The sequence below is a fragment of the Pteropus vampyrus genome, unplaced genomic scaffold, assembly GCF_000151845.1.
Source record: "Pteropus vampyrus isolate Shadow unplaced genomic scaffold, Pvam_2.0 Scaffold64, whole genome shotgun sequence".
NCBI lineage: Eukaryota > Metazoa > Chordata > Mammalia > Chiroptera > Pteropodidae > Pteropus > Pteropus vampyrus.
Genome location: NW_011888845.1, coordinates 478,263 through 502,195, shown reverse-complemented (window position 1 = coordinate 502,195; position 23,933 = coordinate 478,263). Strand labels below are relative to the sequence as shown.

The window sequence follows — 23,933 nt, the reverse complement described above, 5'->3', positions numbered from 1 at the left end:
AATAGACTATATTAATTAACTCTATAGACCAGCCTGATTGTGTAACTTATAGTCTTTGTAAAGTATTTTTATAATTCATATCTTTTACATATATATTAAGTAGTTAAAATTATTATTTCATTGATTGCTCTCCATAAATCTTTATTTTTAAAAAAGTACTTGAAAATTCAGTGAAATAACTAAACAATAATTTGCCAAGTTCATTTTAACTGGAAAATGTAAATATATGCATTATCCACCATGTATTTTTTGCCACACACAGTTTTTATATTCACATAGGTTGGCTCTGAGTTTTAAATATCATGCTTATCTAAGTTTGAATAACCTTCCAGGTTAATCAAAGGATTCATTCTTACTCATAATCATATACTTGTATTTAAGGGTAAATTGCTCTTATGATCATATTTAGTTAATTGGTGTTGGTTGTTTTAATAGTTTTAAAAGCACATCAATGATCATGGTTTAAAATCTAACAGACTTCACTTCTGGTTTATCAGAGAAACTATGATATGCTATTCATGTCCTAATTCAGATTGCAAGGGTGGAGTAGAGAAACAATTATCTGAAACAGTATAATTGACTCTTAGAGATGTAGCTCATAGAAGTACATAACCAATAAGGATTCTTGATTGCAAACAGCAAAAAAACAATTGTGAATAACTTAAGCAGAAAAAAAATAATTCATTGGAAGAATATAAGGCAGCTCACAGAATTGATGAAAAGGCTGGAGAGCCAGCTTTGGAAAACAGAAACCAAAGGAAGCTAGATAACCAAAATTATAGCCAAGTTCCAACCTCGAGAAGATCTGGAAGTTTGTGTATACTTTAGGCAGTGATGCCTCTGAAAACTGGATTCCAAACACTCTGTTTATTTGCATCACTCATTGCAGATTCAGCATCTGGTGGGAATGTCCAGTTGACCAAGCTTATTTGTCTTGTGCCAGCACTCAGTCTGTCAGACATCAAAGACAGCAAGTATATCTGACCTTCTCAGCTTCCACAGTAGAAGATGGGATTATTTCTTCTACTAAGATTCACTAAACATGTTATATTATCTATGGGTTTGATGACTCAGCACCAAATATAAAAACATATCAGAGCTCTATCTATCATACTCCATTTCTTTGTCTTTACAGCATCTACATATACCACTTCTCATATATACACCTTTAAAATGCTTCCTCTTCTGGTTTTTATCTTAATAGTTTGGAACCCAAATATAATATAATATTGTAACTGCACCACCACCATCACCACCCCTATATGCAATAACTGTATTAAGTAGGAAAGAAAAGATAAATTGTTAAATATATAAGTATATGCATGACCCAATGAGAAAGAAAATACAGCTGCAGCCATGTTTTGCAAGCTTCCTTGGTGAGGATTAACTGGGTTATTCATTGAAAAATTAAAACTCCAGGGTACCATTACAGACCAACTGAATCTCCAGGATAGGATACAGGTGGTAGCATGTTTTACATCCCAAAGTTCTCTGATTTAAAAAAAAAAAGAAAGAAAAAACTATGGTAAATACAGTCCAATTCTACCGCTGGTCATAAAGCTAGATGATTATGACTTAATCACCACAGCCACTCATTTCCTGTTTCCCTTGTGTTCAACCTGCACCTCAGCTGATAAGATTTCTTTACCTAGTGGGTGACTTGAGGACCTGAGGTTTGGGCGGTTTTGCCTATATATGGTTGCAACTGTCTTTGCTTAATTTTTACAATTTAACATGGTATTGGTAGAATTTCCAAGAGATGAGATTCCCCCGAGTTCTCGTCAGACTCCTCTCCTTACTCCCTTTCCCCCCATGGTCATTAGAGCCAATCAACTCCAGCTAGCACCATAACCACTTTTTCTAGCTCCTTACCTAGAGTAATGAGCTGAAAATGACCAGGTGGCAATCCCAACTTCCAATTCAAAGAAAACATTGTATCCCCTTATACCCCACTCAGGGTGCAAAAATTGCTATACCAACAGAACCTGGAATCATGGAAATGGGTGCCAAGATCAGGGAAGGAGCTGAGATTTTATCCTACTTGCTAGTTTGCTTGCCACTGTTTCATGGATGCTGACAGGAGACTCCTGAGTAAGAGGCAAAAGACTATTACAACAAAATAGTAGCCAAAGTGCCATCATATTTGTACCAATTCCTGGAGCACCAATACCCACAGTGATGCAGAGGGCCATTTGACACCTGTTCACATGGTGGGTTACATTACAGAAGAATGGGCTCAGGGCTCAGAGCCAAGCAATTTTTGAGCAAGCGGCAAAGAAGCCAGTATCTTTCTCCCCGGGGAGTGGCAGTTAAATGGTAGTAATGCTGTGGTTACCTTGACCTATTTAGATGCCTATATGACTAGCTACAGAAACTTTGGTAACAGGAGAAGGATAAGCCTTGCAGTTGGCATACTCAGCAATAATATTCAGGGACACTCAGGACCCACGGCAGATTCTCCCCACAATAGAAAGCAAAATATATGAGCAGGATGTCAGATATAATAAGGTATCAATCCGTCTGCTACTCTGGACCCTGTTATTCTGTCAACAGATGAGATATCACTGAATTCTGTTAACTCATTTGGAGCATATGCCAAATCCTTTAGGATAGCATCCCAAAGTGTATTTTCTCACCTGGTTCCAAAAGTAAACCTTCAGTAGGGCTGTCTATTATCCATACCCTGCTTTACTTCTTTCGCAGGAAATTGAGTTCTTGGTAAGAAGCAATGCTGTATAGGATGCTATATAAGATGTATTGTGTATAACGTGTTCAATAAGCCTACAGATGGAGTGTATAAAAGAAGCATAAGTCAGAGAAAGCAATCCAAACCCAGAATAATTCTCTCTTCCTATAGAAGAAGTTACGACCTCCTTCATTATAATAAGATTCCATTGTAATTAAACCTGCCACCCAGATTATATAGTGCTATATCGGGATCAGGTTGGTCACTGCAAGAATTGCTAACCAATCAGTCTTGGCAGAGGTATACACTATGTTAAAAAAAAAAGTATATATGCAAGTCTCCATGCCACCGTGTCTACCTTATTAGTGAACAACTAAGCAAAACACAGCTGTGGTGGGGGAAGGAGACTGATGTCTACAGAATGGGTCACTGTGGTAAGCAGCCTCTAAGGGCCTTCAATGATCCCCACCTGCTGTATTTGTCCCTGTGTAAACCTCTCCCTTTGAGAGTGGGCTGGACCTGCTTCACTTCTAATTATAGAATACAGCGAAAGTGATGGATGCTACTTACGAGATGAGATTACAAAAAGACTGGCTTTCATCTTGAACAGTCTCTCTTGTTCTCTCGTTCATTCATGCTGTGGAAAAACCAGCTGCTATACTGTGAGATGACCTTTGAAGAAGTTCATGTAGCACAAAACTGAGGGAGGCCTCAAGTCCAAAGCTAACAGCTTGACTGCAATCTCATTTAAGACATAGAGCCAAAGGCACTCTGGCTGCTGAATTCCTGCTCCACAAAAACTGAGAGAATAACTGTAGTTTTAAGCCACAAAGTTTTGGTATATGTTAGGCAGCAATACAGGAATCTTGATCTAAGAGTCCTTTTGCTATGGGAGCCTTTTTTGAGCACTCAGTGGGCCCCATATGTTCTTATGCTTTGGGACCATTTTGAGAGGTCCTATTCCAAAGCCTTTATATTCCCAGCCCCTGACAACTTGACTAAACCAGTGCCCATGAAATGATGTAGATCTTTATCTCAAGTCATATCTCCTTCCGGCCTAAGTGTATAAGATAAAGTTCTGCCCTGTGGAAAATTGTTTTTTTCTCTCTGCCGTTCTTTGAGGGCCTCTGTTCAGTAGGGCTCTAAACGCCAAAGCAACCTTTTGCCAACTGGGTCAGTATATTGAGTAAAGCCACCTGTAATCCATCTTTGAATTTTTTCTTCAATCAACTGCTGACAAGGAACTAATCATTAAGCTGTAGATATGAGCTAAGGGTTAAATGTATGTGTGTGGGAGCTAATGGCCCTGCTCTGTATATACCACTTTTTAGTGAAAGAACTCCTTATCGAGGAGAACCAGATAACTCCCAGTTCATAATGAGAAACTCAGATTGCATAGCCACCTGACGTCACATGGTCAAACATTACCAGGGCCCCAATCGCTAGCCAAGACGTTTAAAAAAAAGAAAATTCTAGAGATCTCCACTGTGATTCTGTAGACTTCCACAGGCTACACAAAGCCTCCTAATATGCCACATATACTCCCAAAATATTGGAGCTATTGGAATTCAACTGGCAGAGCTCCTTGTACTGCAGCCTGGGCCAGGTGGAAAGCTTGCTCTTGCTCTGCACTTCACTCAAAACTGTCATCCTTCAGGTCATCTGGTCAATGAGTCAGAACTGAGGAATTAGTTCACTAAGTAGAGATTTAAAAAATAAGAGCGAGAATTGAGGGAAAAGAAGACTATTACACGGGCAAAAGAGTAAAAGATGCTCAATCTTTGTATACTATTAAAAAGATCCTCCAGGAGAGGAATAAACGAAATTATTCCTTCATCCAATTTCAGCCATGATTTGGGTTTTAGTTAACACGGGCGTCACGGTAATTTTGGTCGTTATTCATGGCAAGGGAGGGCCGCTCTCGGCTCCTCTTTGCCTTACAGACTGCCTGGACTAGGACCTCCGACGCCCAATGCCGGCTGCGGAGGCCCCGCCCCGTCCCCCGCAGGCCACACCTCCCGAGCGCCCCGCCCCGCCTGTGGGGCGGGCACCGGGCACCCGACAACGCCGCTGGCTCCATCAGGCTGGGCGGGTGCGGACGCTGCAGGAGCCGGCGCCATGACCTTAACACGGCTTGCCGGGTTTCTTGGTTACGTTCCGACTAGAGCGTGGAGGGCAGCAAGTAAGGCGCCCGGTGCTGGGGCCAAGGTCGCGTGGGCGGGTTCGCGAAGGCCCCGGCGCCTCGAGAAAGGCCTCCCGCAGAGGAAGCCGCGTGTGTCCCAGGCGTTTGAGGGTGCAAGGGGTCGCCCAATTTCTTTCTTCTTCAGCTCGGCCACCCCGTGTCTTGGCCCTGGGGAGGTCCGGTCACCGCCCGGGATCCGAAGGGTGAGACTAAAGCTAGAAAGCTAGAAAATCTCCCAACGCCCTTCCAGCCGGGAGACCTGCTTCCTTCTGGCCATTGTTCTGACCTGGAAGGGCAGCAGATGTTCCGGGTTGTGTATTTGAAAGTTCACAGGGCGCACTACACTTTGATGCTCTTAGAAAAATGGAAGAGAGAGCTCTTTGGGATTGGGAAGTCATGTCCTTATTTGCATCAGAAAGGATTTGTGGCAGTTTACAATATGAAGAAAAAATTGGAAAAGTGCAGAAGTAGGCCACAGGCAAATAAGTATAATAAAAATTAGATGAAGCCAGGAATTGTTAATATAGAAGTATCATGCTTTCAGTAAAAATCAACATTTTTAAACCCGTTTTTGTTGGAAATTTTTCTCAATATGTTACAGACTTAGCCCATAGAGTATGTTAAACATAGTTTTAATTTGGGACGTCTTGGAGAAATTGTGTTCTATAAGTTGAAAACAGGATCAGCATCACTAACCCCTCATAGTAATGGGCCCCGGATTTCTATGCAGTTTGTTTTCCTTTCTGTAATCATTTCTCCCCAAACATATTACTTTTTAATTGTAAAACTTTTAAATGGTCCAGAAATGAATTATATAGAAAGTGAAAGCCCCACATTATCCAGACCCCAAGGTAATAACTTTAAATTATGTTCATTCAACAACCCTTTTTCACTTGTTAAAAATTTATAAAGTATTTGCTATCAAAAATTTGTATAACATGTATAAGTTATGAAGCAAAGCCAAAATTTATGAACCCATTCTCCAATTTAAGAAATAGAATATTTCCATTGACAGGCAGCTCCCTGTTTGCTGCTTTGTGATGCAGTTGTATAACTTTGCATGTTTTTGATCTTTATATAAATGGTTTCAGACCATTTATATTTATTTTACTTGCTTTTTTCAACTAATGGTGTATTATTTTGGAATTCATCTATATTGAATTCCAACTAATGGTGTATTTTTCAACTAATGGCGTATTATTTTGGAATTATTTTTCAACTAATGATGTATTATTTTGGAATTCATCTATATTGAATTCCAACTAATGGTGTATTTTTCAACTAATGTATTATTTTGGAATTATTTTTCAACTAATGGTGTATTATTTTGGAATTCATCTATATTGATGTGTGATTGTGAAATACAACATATTTTCACTCAATTGTGAAAATATATTGTATGTTCTTCCATTCTCCTCAATGGCCATTTGAGTAATTATGGAAACACCAGGTTTGGCTGATACACATTCTTGTATATGTTATGGGTGCTCTGTGCAAAGAGTGGAAATCATGGAACATATGTTATAGAGCTGTTCAATTTCACAGTATGGTGCCAAGTTTTAAAGGCATTGTCCATTTCTACTGGCAATTTACACTTCTACCAGCAGTATATTAGAGTTCCTGTTGCTCCACATATTTGCAAACACTAAATATCAGAAAATTGTATTTTTGTGTGTCTATAGGATGTTGAAATGCTATCTTATTGCACTTTTGCTTTTTTTTGGTTAGAAAAGTTAAACATCTTTTCAAAGAGTTAGGTTTTTTTTGTGAAATATCTTTTTTTCTTAATAGATTGTCTTATTTATATTTTTTACATATATTTGAATACTAGACCTTTTTTTTTAGTTAAGTAAGTGGCAAATAGCTCAGTTCCTGGGCTTTTTTTCTTGTCACAGTGTATTTTTTTAAAAAATTGTATACAACAGTAGACAGAATAGAATAATGGATCTGCATGTACAATTACACAGCTTCAAAAGTGTCTTTTGATGAGCAGATAATCTTGTTTTGATTCTTTTGTTTATTATCGGTGCTTTGTGATCTTGACTAATAAAACTTTCTCTAAAGTCGTAGAGATATTCTATATTTTCTTAAAGGTGTATAGTTTTGCTTTTTTATATTTAAACCTTTATTCTTTTAAGAATTAATTTTTATGTATAGCATGAGACAGGAAACCAATTTTTTTTTTTCCATGACAGTTACCAGTCGTCCCAAGCCCATGTATTGGACCTTTCCCCCACTGATGTTATGCCAGCTATCATAAATCCCAAGTTTATATATACATATATGGATGGGTTTATTTCTTGGCTCTCTTTTCAGTTCCATTAATCTATTTAGCTATTTCTGTGCTGATATCACCTATCTTAATAACTATACCCTTGTAATTAATCTTGATATCTAGTGGGGTAAGTCCTCCCATCTTGATTCTCAGAAGTGTCTTGGCTACTCTTTGGGTATCTGCTTTCCGTACCGAATTAAAAAATAAATAAATAAAGTTCCTGTTGGGATTTGATTAATATTTCTCACTATTTTTTAAATTATTGTTTTCTGATTGTTGCTTATATATAGAAACACAGTTGACTTATTTATTGATTATGTATTCAGGAACCTAGCTAAATTACGTTATTACATAATTTATTTGTAGATATTCAGGGTTGCTAGGTAAATGCTCATTATTTGCAAATAAAATCTAATTTTTCCCTTTTCAATTTTATATCTTTTTCCGTCCTTGCTCAGATGTCCAGTACCATGTTGACTAGAAGTGGTGATAGCAGGCATACTTATCTAGTTTATGATTTTAAAAAGAATGTGTTCACATTTCATTAATTTACAATCTAATTTTTATAATTTCCTTCCTTCTACTGACTTTGGGTTTCATTTCTTTTTCTAGTTCTTTAAGGTGTAATGTTAGCTCGTTTATTTGAGATTTTTCTTTTTTCTTGAGGTAGGCTTGCAATGCTATAAACTCCCATCTTGGTCCTGCTTTTACTGCATCCCAAAATTTTTGGTACGTCATATTTTCATTTTCACTTGTCTTTATGTATCTTTTGATTACGAAATAGTTGGTCAGTAGTATGTTGTTTAATTTCTACATATTTGTGGCTTTTCCAGCTTTCATCTTGTAGATAGGTTCCAGATTCATACTGTTGTGTTCGAAAAATATACTTGGTATGATTTCAGTCTTCTTAAATTTATTGAGACTAGTTTTGTGCTCCAACATATGGTCTATCTTTGAGAACGTTCCCTGTGCACTTGAGAAGAATGTGTATTCTGTCATTTGGGGATGGAAATTTCTAAAAATATCAGTTAAGTCCATTGCTCTAATGTGTCATTTAAGGCCAGTATTTCCTTATTGACTTTCTATTTGGATGATATATCCACTGCCGTCAATGGGGGTATTCAGGTCTCCTACTATAATTGTATTTTTGTCAGTGTCTCCCTTTAGGTTTGCTATCAATTGCTTCATACATTTTGGTGTTCCCAGGTTGGGTGCATATATATAGAAAAGGATTAATGACTTCTTGATGAATTGCCCCCTTGATCATTATAAAATGTCCATATTTGTCTCCTATTTCCTTTTTTATATTGAAACCTATTTTGTCTGATATAAGTATTGCTACACCTGCTTTTCTCTGGATACCATTGGCTTGAAGTATCATCTTCCACCCCTTCACTTTGAGTCTATGTTTGTCTTTGGAGCTGAGCTGAGTCTCCTGCAGGCATATAGTTGGGTCTTATTTTTTATTTCATCCCACTACCCTGTGCCTTTCAATTGGTGAGTTCAGTCCATTTATATTTAGAGTGATTATTGATATATGAGAACTTACTACAGCCATTTTATCTTTTGTTTTCTAATTGCTCTGTATATCCATTGTTTCCCCCTTGTGATTCTGTCTACTATTTTAGTTTGGTAGTTTTCTGGATTTTTTCTCCATTTCCTCTTTTTTTTATGTTTTGTGTCTCAGCTCTGGACTTTTATTTTGTGGTTGCCATTAGATTTGTGTATAAAGTCTCATACATACAGCAGACTTTTTTTTCTGATTGCCTTTTCATCTCCCTGTACCCAGTCAATCCTTTTCCTTCTCTTTTATGATTTTGTTGTCACAAATTATTTCTTTTTATATTGTGCATTAGTTACCAAATTGCTGTAGCTATAGTTATTTTTAATGCACCTTCCTCCCCCCCCCAGCCTTATAATTAAATGTTTAATAACCTGTGCTGAAGTAAATTTGCATTTTTGCGCTTCTGTCTGTTAATTATCTTACTCAGAGTTCTGTATACTTTTGTTTCAGTAGAAGAGCTCCTTTTATATTTCTTGTAATGCAGGTTCTATAATGGCAGATGCTTTCAGTTTTTCTTTGTCTTGGAAAGTATTTCTCCTTCATATCTAAAGGATAATTTTGCTGGATATTTTATCCTTGGTGATGGTTCCTGTTTTTAAATATTTTGAATATTTCCTTTCACTCTCTCCTGTCTTAAACGTTTCTACTGAGAAATCTGATGATAATCTAATGGGGTTTCTTTTGTACGTTACAGTCTTTTATTTCCTTGGCTGCCATGAGAAATCTTTCTTCATCATTAAAATTTTTTGACAGTTTGAATGTCTTGGAGAAGGTCTCTTTGCATTGATATAATTGGGTATTCTGTTTGCTTCTGTTCAAAAATCCAGTTCTTTGCATAGTCTTTGGAAGTTCTCATCACCTATTTCTTTGAGTAGGCTCTCTGTTCCCTTCTCCTTCTCTTCTCCTTCTGGTATACCTGTTATCCTTATGTTGCTCTTTCTAATACAGTCAGCTCTCATAGAGTTCTTTCATTTAAAAAAAAAATTCTTAGTTCTCTCTTTTCTTCCTCCTGGGTCATTTCTAAGTTTCTATCTTTAAGTTTGCTAATTTTTTCTTCCATCTATTTTCAGTGCTCTCTAATGCATTTCTCATCTCATTTATTAAGTTCTTCAGCTCCAGAATTTTTTTTATAGTTTCATTCTCTCATAAAATACTCCTTCTGTTCATTAATTTTATTCCCGACTTCATTGAACTGTGTGTCTGAATTTTCTTGTATATTTTTTAGTTTCTTCATGACTGTAATCTCAAAGTCTCTGTCATTTAAAGTCTTTTATGACTTTAAATTTGGTTTCTGAAGACTTTATTTTCTTTCTGTGTTCCCAAATTACCTTGGTTGTTCATGGTGTTTGAAGCATAGTTTCCCCATCTGCGCATTTGAGTACTTACATCTCTTGTGTAAGTACTCTTTTGCTCTCAACATCCAGCAGGTTGCTAGGTAGAGCATTTGTTTTTATTTTCCAGTAGATGGTGCTATAGTACAAGTCTTTGTTTTCTCTTACCTGGACTATTTGAACCTCTGGGATCAACGGGAAGCAGCATCTCTTCTGTTAAGGAAATTGCTCCATACCCACTCAGATTATGGGTGTCCTTTCTGTGACCAGTTTTCCTCGGTTATGGGGCACCCCCATTGTTTTGGGAGAATGTGACAGGTGACAGAGAATTGGTTTTGCAAGCTTCCTAAGCTACCTCCTTTTCCCATTATGTTTTGGCATTACTCGGCTCCGCTGGGGCATGTGGAGGAGAGGCGGTCAGTTAGTGATCTTGGCTCTGCCTCCCCTTCTTCCAGTAATAGCCATTAGAACCGCTGTGTTGTTTTAAGTTTCTCAGCCACCCCTACCCAGCTCTGCTGAAGTGGGGAGGTAGGAAGGGAGGTGCCTTTTCCAGGAAGAAAGCTGCTTCTGCCCCTCATACTCTCCAGGCCACGAAATGAGGCCTGCTGCCAGACTCCTGTCTCCCTGCCATGCACATTGGAACCAAGGTGTGCACCAGACTACGTCTGCAGCCAGTGTCTTTTTCCTTCCCCTACCCCATCCCATCCGCCAGCTGTCCTGATGCGTGGATCTTACAGGCATGTATATTTGTTGAACAAGGGATCCTTCGTTGAGTTATAATTGTTCGACTTGTAAATTTAAGGGAATAAACAATGGAGTCTTCTCACTCTGCCATTGTACTGATGTCACTCTCCCTAGTCATTTCTGTGAGGGAAGATTTTTAATTATTAGTTTAATTTCTGTAATTGTTATTGTAGTATTGATTAGGTTTGCTCTTAAGTCAGTTTTGAAAAGTTAAATTTTTATAGAAAATTTCTCATTTTGTATACTTTTAATATAGAGGCATAAAGTTGCTGGCTCCTTTGTTCTTTTAAATATCTGCTCTCTATATAATTATGTACTCTCTTTTCTTCAAATTATTTATTTTGCCTTCTCTTGTTTTTTTCTTATTAGACTAGATCGCAGTAGATCTAGTCTTTGAAGAGAACCAACTTTTGGTTTTGCTCATTGTCTCAGTTTTATGTCTTATATTTATGTCAGTATTTTCTTCTCTTACTGTTACTATTTTCTTTCCATTTTCTGTAGATTCTCCTTTAAAAAAAAAAAAACCAGAAATGGTGCACCTCACATTTAATCAGTTCGGGCTGTAATAACAAATTACCGTAGACTAGGTTACTTAAACATCAGACATTTATTTCTCAGAGTTCTGGAGGCTGGGAAATCCAAGGTCAGGTTGCCAGCACAACTTGTCTCTTCTGAGAGCCAGCTTCCTGGTTTGCAGGTGGCAGTCTTATTGTAGTCTTATGCAGCAGAGAGCAGAAAGCCACACACAGTAAGCTCTTATTGCTCTTGTCGCATTCATGAGGCCTCCACCCTCATAACCTAAAGACCCTACCTCCTAATACCATCACATTAGGGATTAGAATTTCAGCATTTGATTGAGTGGAGGAGAGGCACAAATCTTTAGTCCTTAATATTGGACCTTTTTTTTTTTTTTAAAACATAGTGTTTCTCATGTAATTGGCATATGGCTAGATTTTTTTTTTTTTTTTGAGTCTGATAGTCTATATCTTTTAACTGGATAATTCAGTCCATTTACAGTTATAATTACTGATATAATTTGCTTTATTTCTCCCATCTTATTTTTTGCACCTTCTATTTTTCATACTTTGAATTAAATGTTTTCTTCCATTTCGTTTCCCTCTGCTGGTTTGAAAGATATACCTTGTCTTTTACTTATTACCCTTGAAATCTAAATGCATACTTAAGGAAGCCTAAAGTTAATATTTTTACCCTCCTCCTAAAAAGTACAGAATTTAAAAATCCTTTGAATTCACTCAACCTCTACCTTTGTTTTTATGCCTTTTAGGTGTGTATCGTTGTGTATATGTTGGGGTGGGATTGAGATTTTGATAACCCCACAAACCAATGTTGTTATTCTTGTTTTGTACCATAAATATATAAAACTATTTTATTTTCTCTCTATTCTTACCTCACATTACTTCCGAGATTACTTTCTTAAAGTACATTCTTTAGAAGTTCCTTTGGTTACAGTCTTTTGTCATAAAGTTTCTCAGTGTTCTTTTTTATAGATGTTTTATTTTTAATCTGAAAATCTGGTTTATTTTATTTCTCTTTTGTTCTTGATAGGTCATATCAGTGAGTTTATCAGTTTCTCACAGCTCTATCTTCTGGCTTCCTTTATCGCTATTGTGAAATCACCTGTTCGATTTTTGTTCTTTTATTAATAATTTGCCTTTTATCTGGCTGCTTTTTATATCTTCCTTTTATGTTAGGGTTGTTCATTTACTTTGTGTCTAGATCATTTTTTACTTGCCATTCTTTATGCTTCCTAAATCTGAAGATTCCTGTTTGTTGAATCTCTCCTCGTCTTTCCATTATCTCCTTCTACAACTATGATTAAACAAACATTTGATTATCATCCACATGATTTAACTTCTCTTTCATTATTTTCATCTCTTTATCTCTATGCTTTTTTCTGTATAATTTATTCAGAATGTTATTCCAGGTCACAAATTCTCTTTTCAACTTTATCTGTTCTGCTATTTAACCCTTTTATTGAGCTTTAAATTTAAATTGTTATATTCTAAATTTTATGTTTTTTTAAAAGTCGGACTAGTCATTTTTCGTAGTCTCTTACTCCTTTCTCCTTTATGGATCCTTTTTTATTTCCTTAAACACATTAAATAATTTTATATTCTGGTTTCTGTTATTACGGTATATAAAATCTTCATGGTCTGATTTTATTCTGTTGTTTATTGACTCTGCTAACTTGATTGTGATGACTGGTTACCTTGAATGTTTTCCTGGGATTCTGTGAGACTTTCATGAGAGTGGATTGAGAGTATTTCCCCTTAAAGGATTTGCTTCTGCTTTTTTCCATGTGTTTGGGAGCACTTCAACTTTAGTCTTGGGTCCACGTAATAGTAAGATGCTCCGTTGGAGGGTTTTGGACCATGCAGATAGTGTGTAATCAGGCACAAACACAGGTGTGGTCAGCAGTGGCTTCAGAATCTCAAAATGAGATTCTTTTTTACACCTACGCTCAGAACCAAGGTTGAGACAGACACTTTTCCTTCCTCAACTGTTCATTAACTGAAGGATTTATTCTAGTTCTTTGCTCTTTAGACCAGCTGCACAAACATCACCTGGGAGACTATTAAAATGCAGAATCTCAGGTTCCACCAGAGCTCCTCAGAATCTGCATTTTAACAAGATCTCCCAGATGGTTTATGTGCACATTTCGAAATCTTCCAGCTCACTTTTTTTTTTTTCCCCTCAAAGCATGAGCCTCCCTGTGTCTTGGTCTCTAATAGGCTTTTTGTTTTCTCAGGTTCAAGAGTCTTCTCCCTGTAGTCCTGAAAGCTCTGAATGAGAAAAAAAACATAGGATATGTAATAGTTTAAGTGTTTGCGTCATTGAATTGGTTTTTTATTTTATTATGATTTACTGTCTTAAAAGTTTTCCTCTGACTTAGAAGTGTTATTGTGTGTGCGTGAGTGTGTATTTTAACATTTTTAGATGTTTTATAGCTATATGGTTTAAACATCTCTAATTTATCAAATTTCTAAAAACAGTGGTTCTTAAATATTGTTGTTATTTTGGGTTTTTTAATGATGATGAACTCTTTTTCTTTTGCTTTAATTATTTCTTCTGTTAGTAGGTCATCTTCTTGCCTATAATGTACTTGTAAACACAATTCTAAATAGGCTTTGAGTAAGGCCAAACTAACCCTTAAAGAAGACGACATGGACTTTATAGTGGTGATTTTTTTACTTCTCAAAAGATGATTTTCGTTTTAAGTTTGTCAGCTCTTTCTCATGTAGTGGTCAGAAATTTGCTGGTGGCCAAAATGTAATAGTCACATTAATATAGTTACTATTGCTTAGTATCTACTATTTGATAGACAGAATCCACAGGAGTGGCTCTTGGGCTCACCTTCACTTCTCTGCTAATCCTTATCATCTTATATATTCTTCTTTCTTGTTGTCTGCCCTTGAAGGTGCTTGCATGTGCCTCACTACCACCACCCCTGCCAGGCTGCTGTGCATGGACTCGTTACGAAATCTTTAAAGCGTACAGGTGCCAAGGAGCACAGTGCCTTCTCTCTTATCTGGTATTGAGCAGAAATTAGGGGAATTCTTTTCTTTTACATTCTCTCACACTGTTACCTGACTGCAAAAAAAGTTCTGTTTATACTTCTATGGTCTCAGAGTCCCTTGAGAAAACTGGTCTTTCAGCTTTGCCTTCTAATGCTTTTTTCTATAAAGTTTTTTCAGAAGTACCCAAGGCCAGACTGAGGAAATAGTTTCTTAAACTTATACTTTACTACTCTTCTGTGTTTCCTCAAGATACATTCATGTTTATGTTCTTTACCAGAAACTTCTATGCAAATTGACCTGTGTCCCACAATTAGGCTCAAGATATTTATACGGTAAATGTGTGCACATATAGACATATACATTACTTTGTTTCTCTGAACTGCCCTGCAGGGTAAGTAGAAATATCCCCATTTTCCAAATGGGAAACAGACTCAGAGAGATATAGTTACATTCTCAGGTTCACATTGCCAGGAAGTGGTATGGCTGGCGTTGGAACTCATGTGTGGCTCTAGTGCCCTTAGTTTGCAAGTTTTTTACTTCTCCATTGTATTTACTTAAGGAAAGGGCCAGGCTGCTGTAACAGTCCTGCCGATGAGAACAGGCAAGGCCATGCTGTTTTGACAGGTCATTCAAGGATCCCACCATCTGTAGGGCCTACAGTCAGCCAGTATGCATTAGTAGAGTTTTGCTAGTTATTTACAAGCTGTGTCTCTTCTGAATGATTGTATATATGTTCTGATTGGGCAGTGTCTGTACCATCCCAGCTGTTAAATATTTTAAGTATCACTCTACCCTGAGTTTCATCCTCATCTGTATGGCTGAAGCTCGGCTACTGCATGTCCACATCACAACTCCAGGGAATGGGAACAGAAATCCAGGGCAATCACCTTGTTGCAAAATTGAGGCAACCTAAAATTTGCATACATCACTTCCTGTCACAGTCCCATGGTCAAACTTGGATAATGCAGGCTGCTTGCCTGTAGGGGAGGCAGGGAAATGTCTCTAAATGAGCATCCTGGTGCTCAGCTTAATAGCAAGGAAGATAGGAATGGGAGTCCTAGAACTAAATGGAAGAAGGGAAAAGTAGCTACTTGGAATATTTATCAGTCTCCACCACATGTACATAATGTCAGTTTTTCAAAAATGATTTTGTTCATATTGAACAGAATTACTATAAAATACAGTTATACCTGCCTCAGCAGATTATTGTGAGGCATAAGTAAGGTATCATCTTTTCAGTGCCTAGCACAATGCCTGGCACATAGTAGACATCTAACACATGTTTGTTATTTTTATTATTTACAGTTAGTATATCTGCATCATTTAAGAGGTAAAATTTTTAGTCTCAGATATCGTCTATGTTGTAATTGGTAGCCAGGGATGCATTTTATGCCATTTTTATGATTTTGCATAAATGCTTAGGAATTTCTACAGATTCGGAACATATTGAATTACTTTTCACACTGATTATCATTTCCACCTTTCAGTTAAGAGATTTTTTTTTTTTTAATTTACAAAAACAACCAAACCTAAAACAAGAAGTGCTGATTTTATGTTGAGCCAAGCCTGAGTACACAGTAGCAGGTGTCTACTGGTCTCTATTAAATACTTGCTGATTTTTAGGCTTCAGAGTGAGTTATTTAATGTACAATAAATATATTTAATTAGTAATGAAGTGCAGAAACTACTCATTTGTCAGAGTAGATGTAAAATCTGTCTACTTTTAGAATCCAATATGTAATTGTTAAAATTCTCTTCTCTGTGTATCTATCTGTATTATTACTGAACTGTCACAACTTAGCAAACAATCTTTGATGCTTTACCAACTAACAGATTTGTTAATGAGTAAATATTTGAATATCAGATAATGGACAGAAGTTTCTATTGTGGAGACTGCATGAACTTGCTAAACTGGGATATAAGGTCAAATATTAAAGAATCTATTTCAGATCATAAATGACTAATTGATTTTAAAATCCTGTTTTTTGGACTGAGAAAGTCCTTCAGTTATGCATAGTTTATAATCACCAACATTTTCAACATATTTTTCTAGATAGTCAACCCCAATAAACCAAGATGAGATTATTATATGAAATATATTATTATAATCAAGAATTAGGATTTGTATGTTTTCCATTTAGTTTCTAAGTAAAAATAAATGTTTCCTTATAAGATATTATTATTGCAGTTTTTCTCTTTAGCCTTTTAGTATATATTTAAGTATAATTTTGAGGAGATAAGAAAAGTAAAATATGCCCTAGATATTGAAGTGGAGTTTAAAGGCAAAATAGCCTGTACTCTAAATCAATAAATAAGTAAAACTTTTTAATAGATAAGGATCTTTATTTTAATAGGTACAGAAAATTTTCTTGGTTCACAGAATTTTTCTTAGCCAATTAGTGTCTCAAATATGAAATAAGTAAGTGAGCATGTAGATGAGAGGAAACTATATTAATTCTTTAGATCATTGTCATAGCTTTATTAAAACATTCTATTGTGTACTTAGCTATTTTTTTAATCTTTGCATTTTGTGGACTCTTAGATCTGTGGGAGAATGCTAATTTGCATTCTAAATGAACAGCTCGAAGTACTATTTTGAAATTAATGCAGTTTCTATGTAATGTCAACTGTAATCTTACAAGTTTATGTAAATGCCAAGTTGGCTGTAGAAGGTGTATATGTATATCGAACATATATACATGCAAATATTTGTATACATATATATGTGTTTGTGTGTGTGTGTGTGTGTGTATATATATACTTTTTTAAAGCAGAGTATAGGAAGATGTAGTGATGGCTCAAAAATAAAATACATGTAATGAAAGAACATTCTAATTATACATAATGCTATCAAGAGCTTCCAGATAATTCTATAATAATAATAATTGATATAATTTCTCACTATGTTAAGTGTTTTGCATGAATTGTTCTGTTTAAACTATTTAATAGCTTCATGACATAGATACTGTTATCTTCAAGTTAGAGTAAACAGATTTAGAAAAGGTAAATAACTTGACCAAGATCAAACAACTAATAAGTGTTTATAGGAGTTTCCTACTGCTGCTGAAACAAAATACCACAAACTTAGTGGTTTAAAACAGCTTATAGTTCTGGAGGTCAGAAGTCTGAAGTGGGTCTCACTGTACTGAAATCAAGGTTTCAGGGCTGTGTTCCTTCTGGAAGCTCCAGGGGAGAATCAGTTTCCTCTCTTTCCCAACTTCTAGAGGCTGTCTTGACTCTTTGGCCCTGTCCTCCATCTTCTAAGCCAGCAATGTCAGTCAAGTGTATCTCATGCTGCTGTCTCTCTGGTTCTCAATTCCAGTTCTCTCTTCCTTTTGAAGGATCTTGTGAAGACATTGGACCTACCCAGATAATCACAGATAATCTCTAGTTGTAATTCCGTCTGCTACCTAAATTCTCCCTTACCATGTAACCTAACCTATTCACAGGGTCTGAATATTAGGTTCAAATTATTTCGGAGGGCCACTATTCTGCCTGCCTCAGTACTGTAACTGGAACTGGTACCCAACTCTGTCTGCCTCTAAAGCTGTTCCCTTGGGAAATTGAACATTCCCAACCAGATAATTCTATAATAATAATAATTGATATGATTTGTTTCATTTTTTTCAGAGTGGTTTTGCCCTTATTGAATGTTATCTCAACAAGGATTGAAAAACTTTCATTGTACTTGAAATTTAGCTTTCTCTTTATAACATAGAGAATAAGATATCTCATTTATACATTGCAGATGCCCAATACGGTTTTTAAATTTTAGTTGGCAGGAATAGAAGACCATGATTAGGATTTACATATAAGAATACTAATTATAGTCCCTTGTGGTTTCTAGAGATTTAAATACTAAATATTGTTGTTGAAAAATTCTTACTTTTATTCTTAATGATCTGATTCCTGGTGTTTTGGGAATTGCTTCAGACAGGAATCAGTATTTAATATATGTTTCTATAATTTAGATGTTAACTAGCGTATTATTTCAGTGCTCTTCTTTTCAAACTGATAACATCGGTTGCCTCCAAGGAAGGGAAATGGATGTCTGGAAGATGTGGGCAGAGGGAAGAATTTTCACTGTATGTCCTTTTGTACTTTTTGAACTTTGATAAATCTGAATGTGTAAACTAAAGACAAATTAAGTAAAATTACTAAACTTTTAAAGTAGAATAAATGAACAGCTCCTATTTTTCCACTATCCCTACTCTTCTAGGATCGCCCCTTCTGTGTTATTCTTTGAGGAAAACAAGTTCTTCGCAAGGAGGAAAGTCAGACCCTATCAAACAATCCCTTAAGAAGCCAAAGTTACCGGAAGGTCGTTTTGATGCACCAGAAGATGCCCATTTAGAGAAAGAACCACTGACAAGTGAGTACAGTAAAGCTCCTCTCTTAATTTTTGAAGTATCAAAATATTTTAGTTATTGAGAAAAAGAATAAATTAAAGGAAAGAAATATGTTATTGCATATAATTCTTTATTAACAATAATGAAGCATATTTCAACAATGAATAAAATTGCCATATTGACCATCAATATGTGTGGATTAAAGAAAAAAAAGATTTCCAAGCCCCTGACAGTGAATGATTGTGTTGAATTGTTATAGTTATTATGCCCCATTAGTCACATGACAAAATTGAGACCCACTTTGATGCAAATGAGAGAAACCCACTTGAGCAAACTTAAGAAGAGGATACGGTAGGTTGTTGTTAGGATATAGGATACAAGTGAGGCTGCCCAGGGCAGTGATACTGCTTGGCTTTAGAAAAAGACTGGGACCTCAGGGCTAAATACTATGTGGAATCTAGGATATTCTCCCTCCTTTTCTTATTTCTGGTCACTTCTCTTTGTTGATTTCTGTCTTCAAGCTCCCTTTTCAGTCCACTGTGTAGAAAGTACCATCTTCTTGCAGCTACTCAGGTCAAAAGCACAGCCAGACTGAAACTAGACTTTCTTAGTCCTAATTCCAAATTTTCTAAGAAGAGAGCTCATTGGTCAAGCTTGATGTCCACAGCGGAATCAATCATAGTGACCACATTAGAAGGTGGTTGTTCTCACTGTGACCACGTGGTTGAGGGAAGAGAAGAGGAAGTTTCGAGAATAGGGGCTTTTTTTAAGGAAGGTCGGGTGATAGACTAAACATTGTTTCATATTCAGTATATATAAAATTTGGTTAATGCCTTAAAACTCTGTTTTTTTTAAGTATTTTTTTAATTTTTATTCTATATCCTTTTCTATCTTTTAATTGTAGAATATGTACAAGTATTAGCTATTAAAAAAATAAAATGTTAGACAGCATAAATGTAAACATATCACTTTGAAACCTTGGAAGCTGCCCTGCTTGTCTGATTTTTCCAGTATATGATAAGTAACCTATCTAGTGAAGCATCCCAATCAAGGAGATATCGATAGAGGATACCAGGACCTCTGTCTGGAACTCTTTCGATAATGTAAAAGCTTTTGTGTTTGTCTATTCAGTTAATATTTCAATTTATAACACTTTTATCAAGCTAAATCTAATAACAAGATCAGTGAACCAAGATGATACAGACTTTTAAAAAGTTGTCATAACCTAATGATAAAATTTTTCTTCACTTGTTTTAGTTAAGCACAAAAATATGAGAAATATTTTCTGAAAATATTACACAAAAAGAAGGCAGCAGTCCCAGAAATAAATCCTCATATATATGGCTAATTGATTTTTAGCAAGGGTGCCAAGACCATTCAGTGGGGAAGGGACAATCTTTTTAATAAGTTGTGCCAGGAAAACTTGATATCCACCTACAAAAGAAGGAAATTGGACCCTTACTTTATACCATATACAAGAATTAGCTCAAAATGTATCTATCACAGACCTAAACTTAAGAGATAAAACTATAAAATTCTTAGAAGAAAACATTAAAGAAGATCTTTATAACATTGGATTTGACAACTATTTCACAGCTTTGATACCAAAAGCACAAGTAACAAATGCAAAAATAGATAAATTAGATATCATCAAAATTGACTATTCTGCATCAAAAAATATTTTCAAGAAAATGAAAAGACAACCTACAAAATGGGAGAAACACATCCAAATATTTGCCAATCATGTATCTGACAAAGGATTAATATCCAGAATATATAAAGAACTTCTACAACACAAGAACAACCACCACAAACCCAACTCAGTTCAAAAATGGACAAAGTACTTGAAGAGACATTTTTCCAAAAAAGATGTACAAATGACTAAAAACACATTAAAAGATACTCAACATCATTAATCGTTAGGGAAATGAAGATCAAAACCACAGTGAGATACCTCTTCACACCTACTAGGATGGCTGTAACTTAAGAAAAACTGGAAAATAACAAGTGTTGGCAACGATGTGGAGAAATTGAAACTCTCATGCGTTTCTGAGACCTGTCAAATGATGCAGCTAGAAAACAGTTGGGTGATTTCTTAAAAAGTCAAATACAGAACTACCTTATGATCCAGCAAGTCTCACTCCTAGATATATATCCAAAAGAATAGAAAGCAGGAATTTGACCAAGTATCTGCACACCTATGTTTTTAGCAGCTTTATTCACAATAGCCAAAAGGTGGAAACAACCCAAACATCCATTGATGGATGAATGGATAAACAAAATGTGGTTTGTACATACAGTAGAATGCTATTCAGTCATTAAAAAGAATGATATTTTGATATATGCTGCGATATAGATGGACCTTGAAAACATTATGTTTAGTGAAATAAGCTAGACACAGAAGGACAAATGTTATATGATTTCACTTATATTAGGTACCTAAAGTGGGCAAATTCATAGAGACAGAAGATAGAATAGAGGCTATCAGAGTCTAGGTGGAGAGGGAAGGAGAATATTTTTGTTTAATGGGTATGCATTTTTAATTGGAGATGATGAAAAAGTTCTGATTATAGTAATGTCATGTTTACATAGCATCGTGACTATTTAATGCCACTGAATTGTATACTTGCAAATGGCTAAAATGACAAATATTGTTATGTATATTTACCATAATCTTAAAAAAGGAAAAAAAGTAAGCACATTTCAAAAGGTAATTTTGAATTAATTTCAAGTCACTTAATTTTGGTTCACCGAAGTTTATGTTGAACATTCCATCTCTTAGAAACTAGTTTGACAGACATCACCAAATCCAACAGATGCTTTTTAGTTCTCATTTTATTTGAACTGTCTGCAACCTTTGACAGTGTTAACCACTGCTTCTGGAAATCTGTCTTGGTTTAGATTATATTTTCACCAGTTTCTTATTCTATTTCTTCAACCATTTCTTGGCTCTTTAAGCTCCCTCTGCCTCGGACCAGCTCCAAAATGTAGGTATTTCCCAGGCCTCTGTCCTTAACCCCGTAAGCATTCCTAGGGAGAGCTCACGTGTTTATACCTCTAGTCAGACCTCTCTCCTGAGCTATATCCAGCTGCCTCCTATATATCTTCATTTGCATAGTCCAGCTATATCTCAAAGTTAATATGTCTAAAACTAAACTCATGCGCTACTCATTGTTCTCTCCCACCAGTCACATCCCAGTCCTCTTCCTTCTGAATTTCCAGTCTACCCCATCCACCAGGTTACCCAAACTTGAAATCTAGGGATAATTTTTCACTTCTACCTCTTCCTGCATCCTGGATCCTGCTTAACATCTCTCAAATTTATCTCCTATGATTCATCTTATCAATAAAGCCCAAATTCAAGTTGTGTGTAGTTCTGTTGGTCTCCTAACTAGTCCATCTGCTTCCTTGTTGCCTTCCTTCTAATTCTGTCTCCCTGCCTCTAGTACATACTTCATTCTAAGGAAAATTTATAGGTGATTCCTTTGCAGAAAGTAAATTTCATTATTATGATGATAAAGGAGATTGCAGCTCAGCACCCTGTTTGATGCAAAGATGAATAAAAAAGGAAAATGAGATACGTAAATAACTATGAACAGGACATCGTGTGGTAACTGGCATGAGAGAGAGACAGAAAATGATTGGAAAAAGGTAGACAAAAGAGATAACATTTGACCTAGAGTTTAAAGGAATAATAAAATCATAATAGTTAGGTAAGGAGTGGTGGGGAGATGTTTCAATAAAAGCAAGGTCCAGACAAAGAGAAAGAGACTGAAGAACATGGCACATGCAAGACAGCTAATGGACCTTTTTGGTTGCAGCATAAAGTATATATAATGGGTTAATGGAATATAAAGGCTAGAAAGGTAGATTTGGCTCAAACCAGGTTATAGCATATGGGCTTTATGCAGTCGTCAGTGAGGAAAGCACGAAATGTTTTTGGATAGAGATTGTTTTAATCAGCTTTACTAAAATATAATCTGTATATAATAAAATTAACTCATTTTAAAATTCACCCATTTTAACTAAACAGTTCAGTGAATTTTAACAAATGTTTACAGTCATGTAACCAACACAAAGTATAAAACCGTTCCATCCCCCAGAGTCCTTCATGCTTCTTTACAGCTAGTCTACCCCTGGCAACCACTAGTCTGTTTTCTATTACTACTTTTGCCTTTTCTAGGATTTTTTTTTTTTTTTTTTTAATAAATGAAATCATACAGTTGGTGTCTGGCGTCCTTCACTTAGTGCAATCTGGAGGAGAGATTCTGTTTTGGAAAGATTAATTCAGCCTCTGAGAGTTAGGCTGGAGCCATGAGAGTCAGAAAGCAGAGATGAATTAGAAAACTATTGCATTAGTCTAGAATGGGACTCAGGTTAGTAGTGAAGAGAATAAAGAGTTTCAGCAAACTGTAGGTTATAATGAGAGTGCAAATTAGGTTAAACAAACAGAAGAAGGGAGATGGATAGGGGATTGTAGTCAGAGAGCTCAAGAGCATGAGATTTGGAAAAAGAACATATTCAAGAGATAAAGTCCAAGTGGATGGCAGAGTGGAGATGAAGATCACTAGGGAAGATGATTGGAGACCTTTGCAGCCCCAGTATGTGACAGTTCATTAATATGGATGCTAATATTAACGATGATGGGAAGAGAGATGAAACTACGAACCAGATATTGATCTCATTCAAGAAGATAGAGGAGTGTTTGAGTTTATTACAAGACTGGAGAAAAGCCTTGGACAAGTGAATGCGTCAGAATTCAAAAGAAGGAAGGCCCTAGAGCAGGGGTCCCCAGCCCCTGGGCCACAGACCGCTACCTGTCCATGTCCCATTAGGAACTAGGCCACACAGCAGGAGGTGAACGGCAGGCAAACAAGCAAAGCTTCATCTGTATTTACAGCCGCTCTCCAGTGCTAGCATCATCAGCTCAGCTCCACCTCAGATCATCAGGCGTTAGATTCTCATAGCAGCACCGGTGCCTGGTGTCAAAAAGGTTAAGGATTTGACAATAGAATGAGAAGCTGGAAGTAGCAGTGAGGAGCAGAGACATCTTGACCACTTCTTTTTTCCCCAGTGCAATGGACTAAATTATGTCCCCCTAAAATCCATTTGTTGAAGCCTTAGTCCCAATGTGATGGTATGTAGAAATAAGACCTTTGGTAGATAAATAGGTTAAAGTGATGTCATAAGTGTGGAGCCCCCATGATGGAATTAGTGCCTTTATAAGAGACAACAAAGAGCACTTTCTCTCCCCTGCTTCCTC

General features: G+C 36.3%; 1 protein-coding gene across 2 annotated transcripts in view; it reads left to right on the top strand.

Moving 5' to 3' along the window:
- Positions 1 to 4,728: 4,728 nt before the first annotated feature.
- Positions 4,729 to 23,933, top strand: part of SDHAF4 (succinate dehydrogenase complex assembly factor 4) — a 38,354-nt gene continuing 19,149 nt past the window's right edge. For both annotated transcript variants that reach the window (XM_011361195.2, XM_023531206.1), the window contains exons 1-2: positions 4,729 to 4,868; positions 18,541 to 18,693. In XM_011361195.2, coding sequence (XP_011359497.1) covers positions 4,805 to 4,868; positions 18,541 to 18,693 — 217 coding nt within the window. In that variant the 5' untranslated portion in view covers positions 4,729 to 4,804. The remainder of the gene's footprint in view (positions 4,869 to 18,540; positions 18,694 to 23,933) is intronic.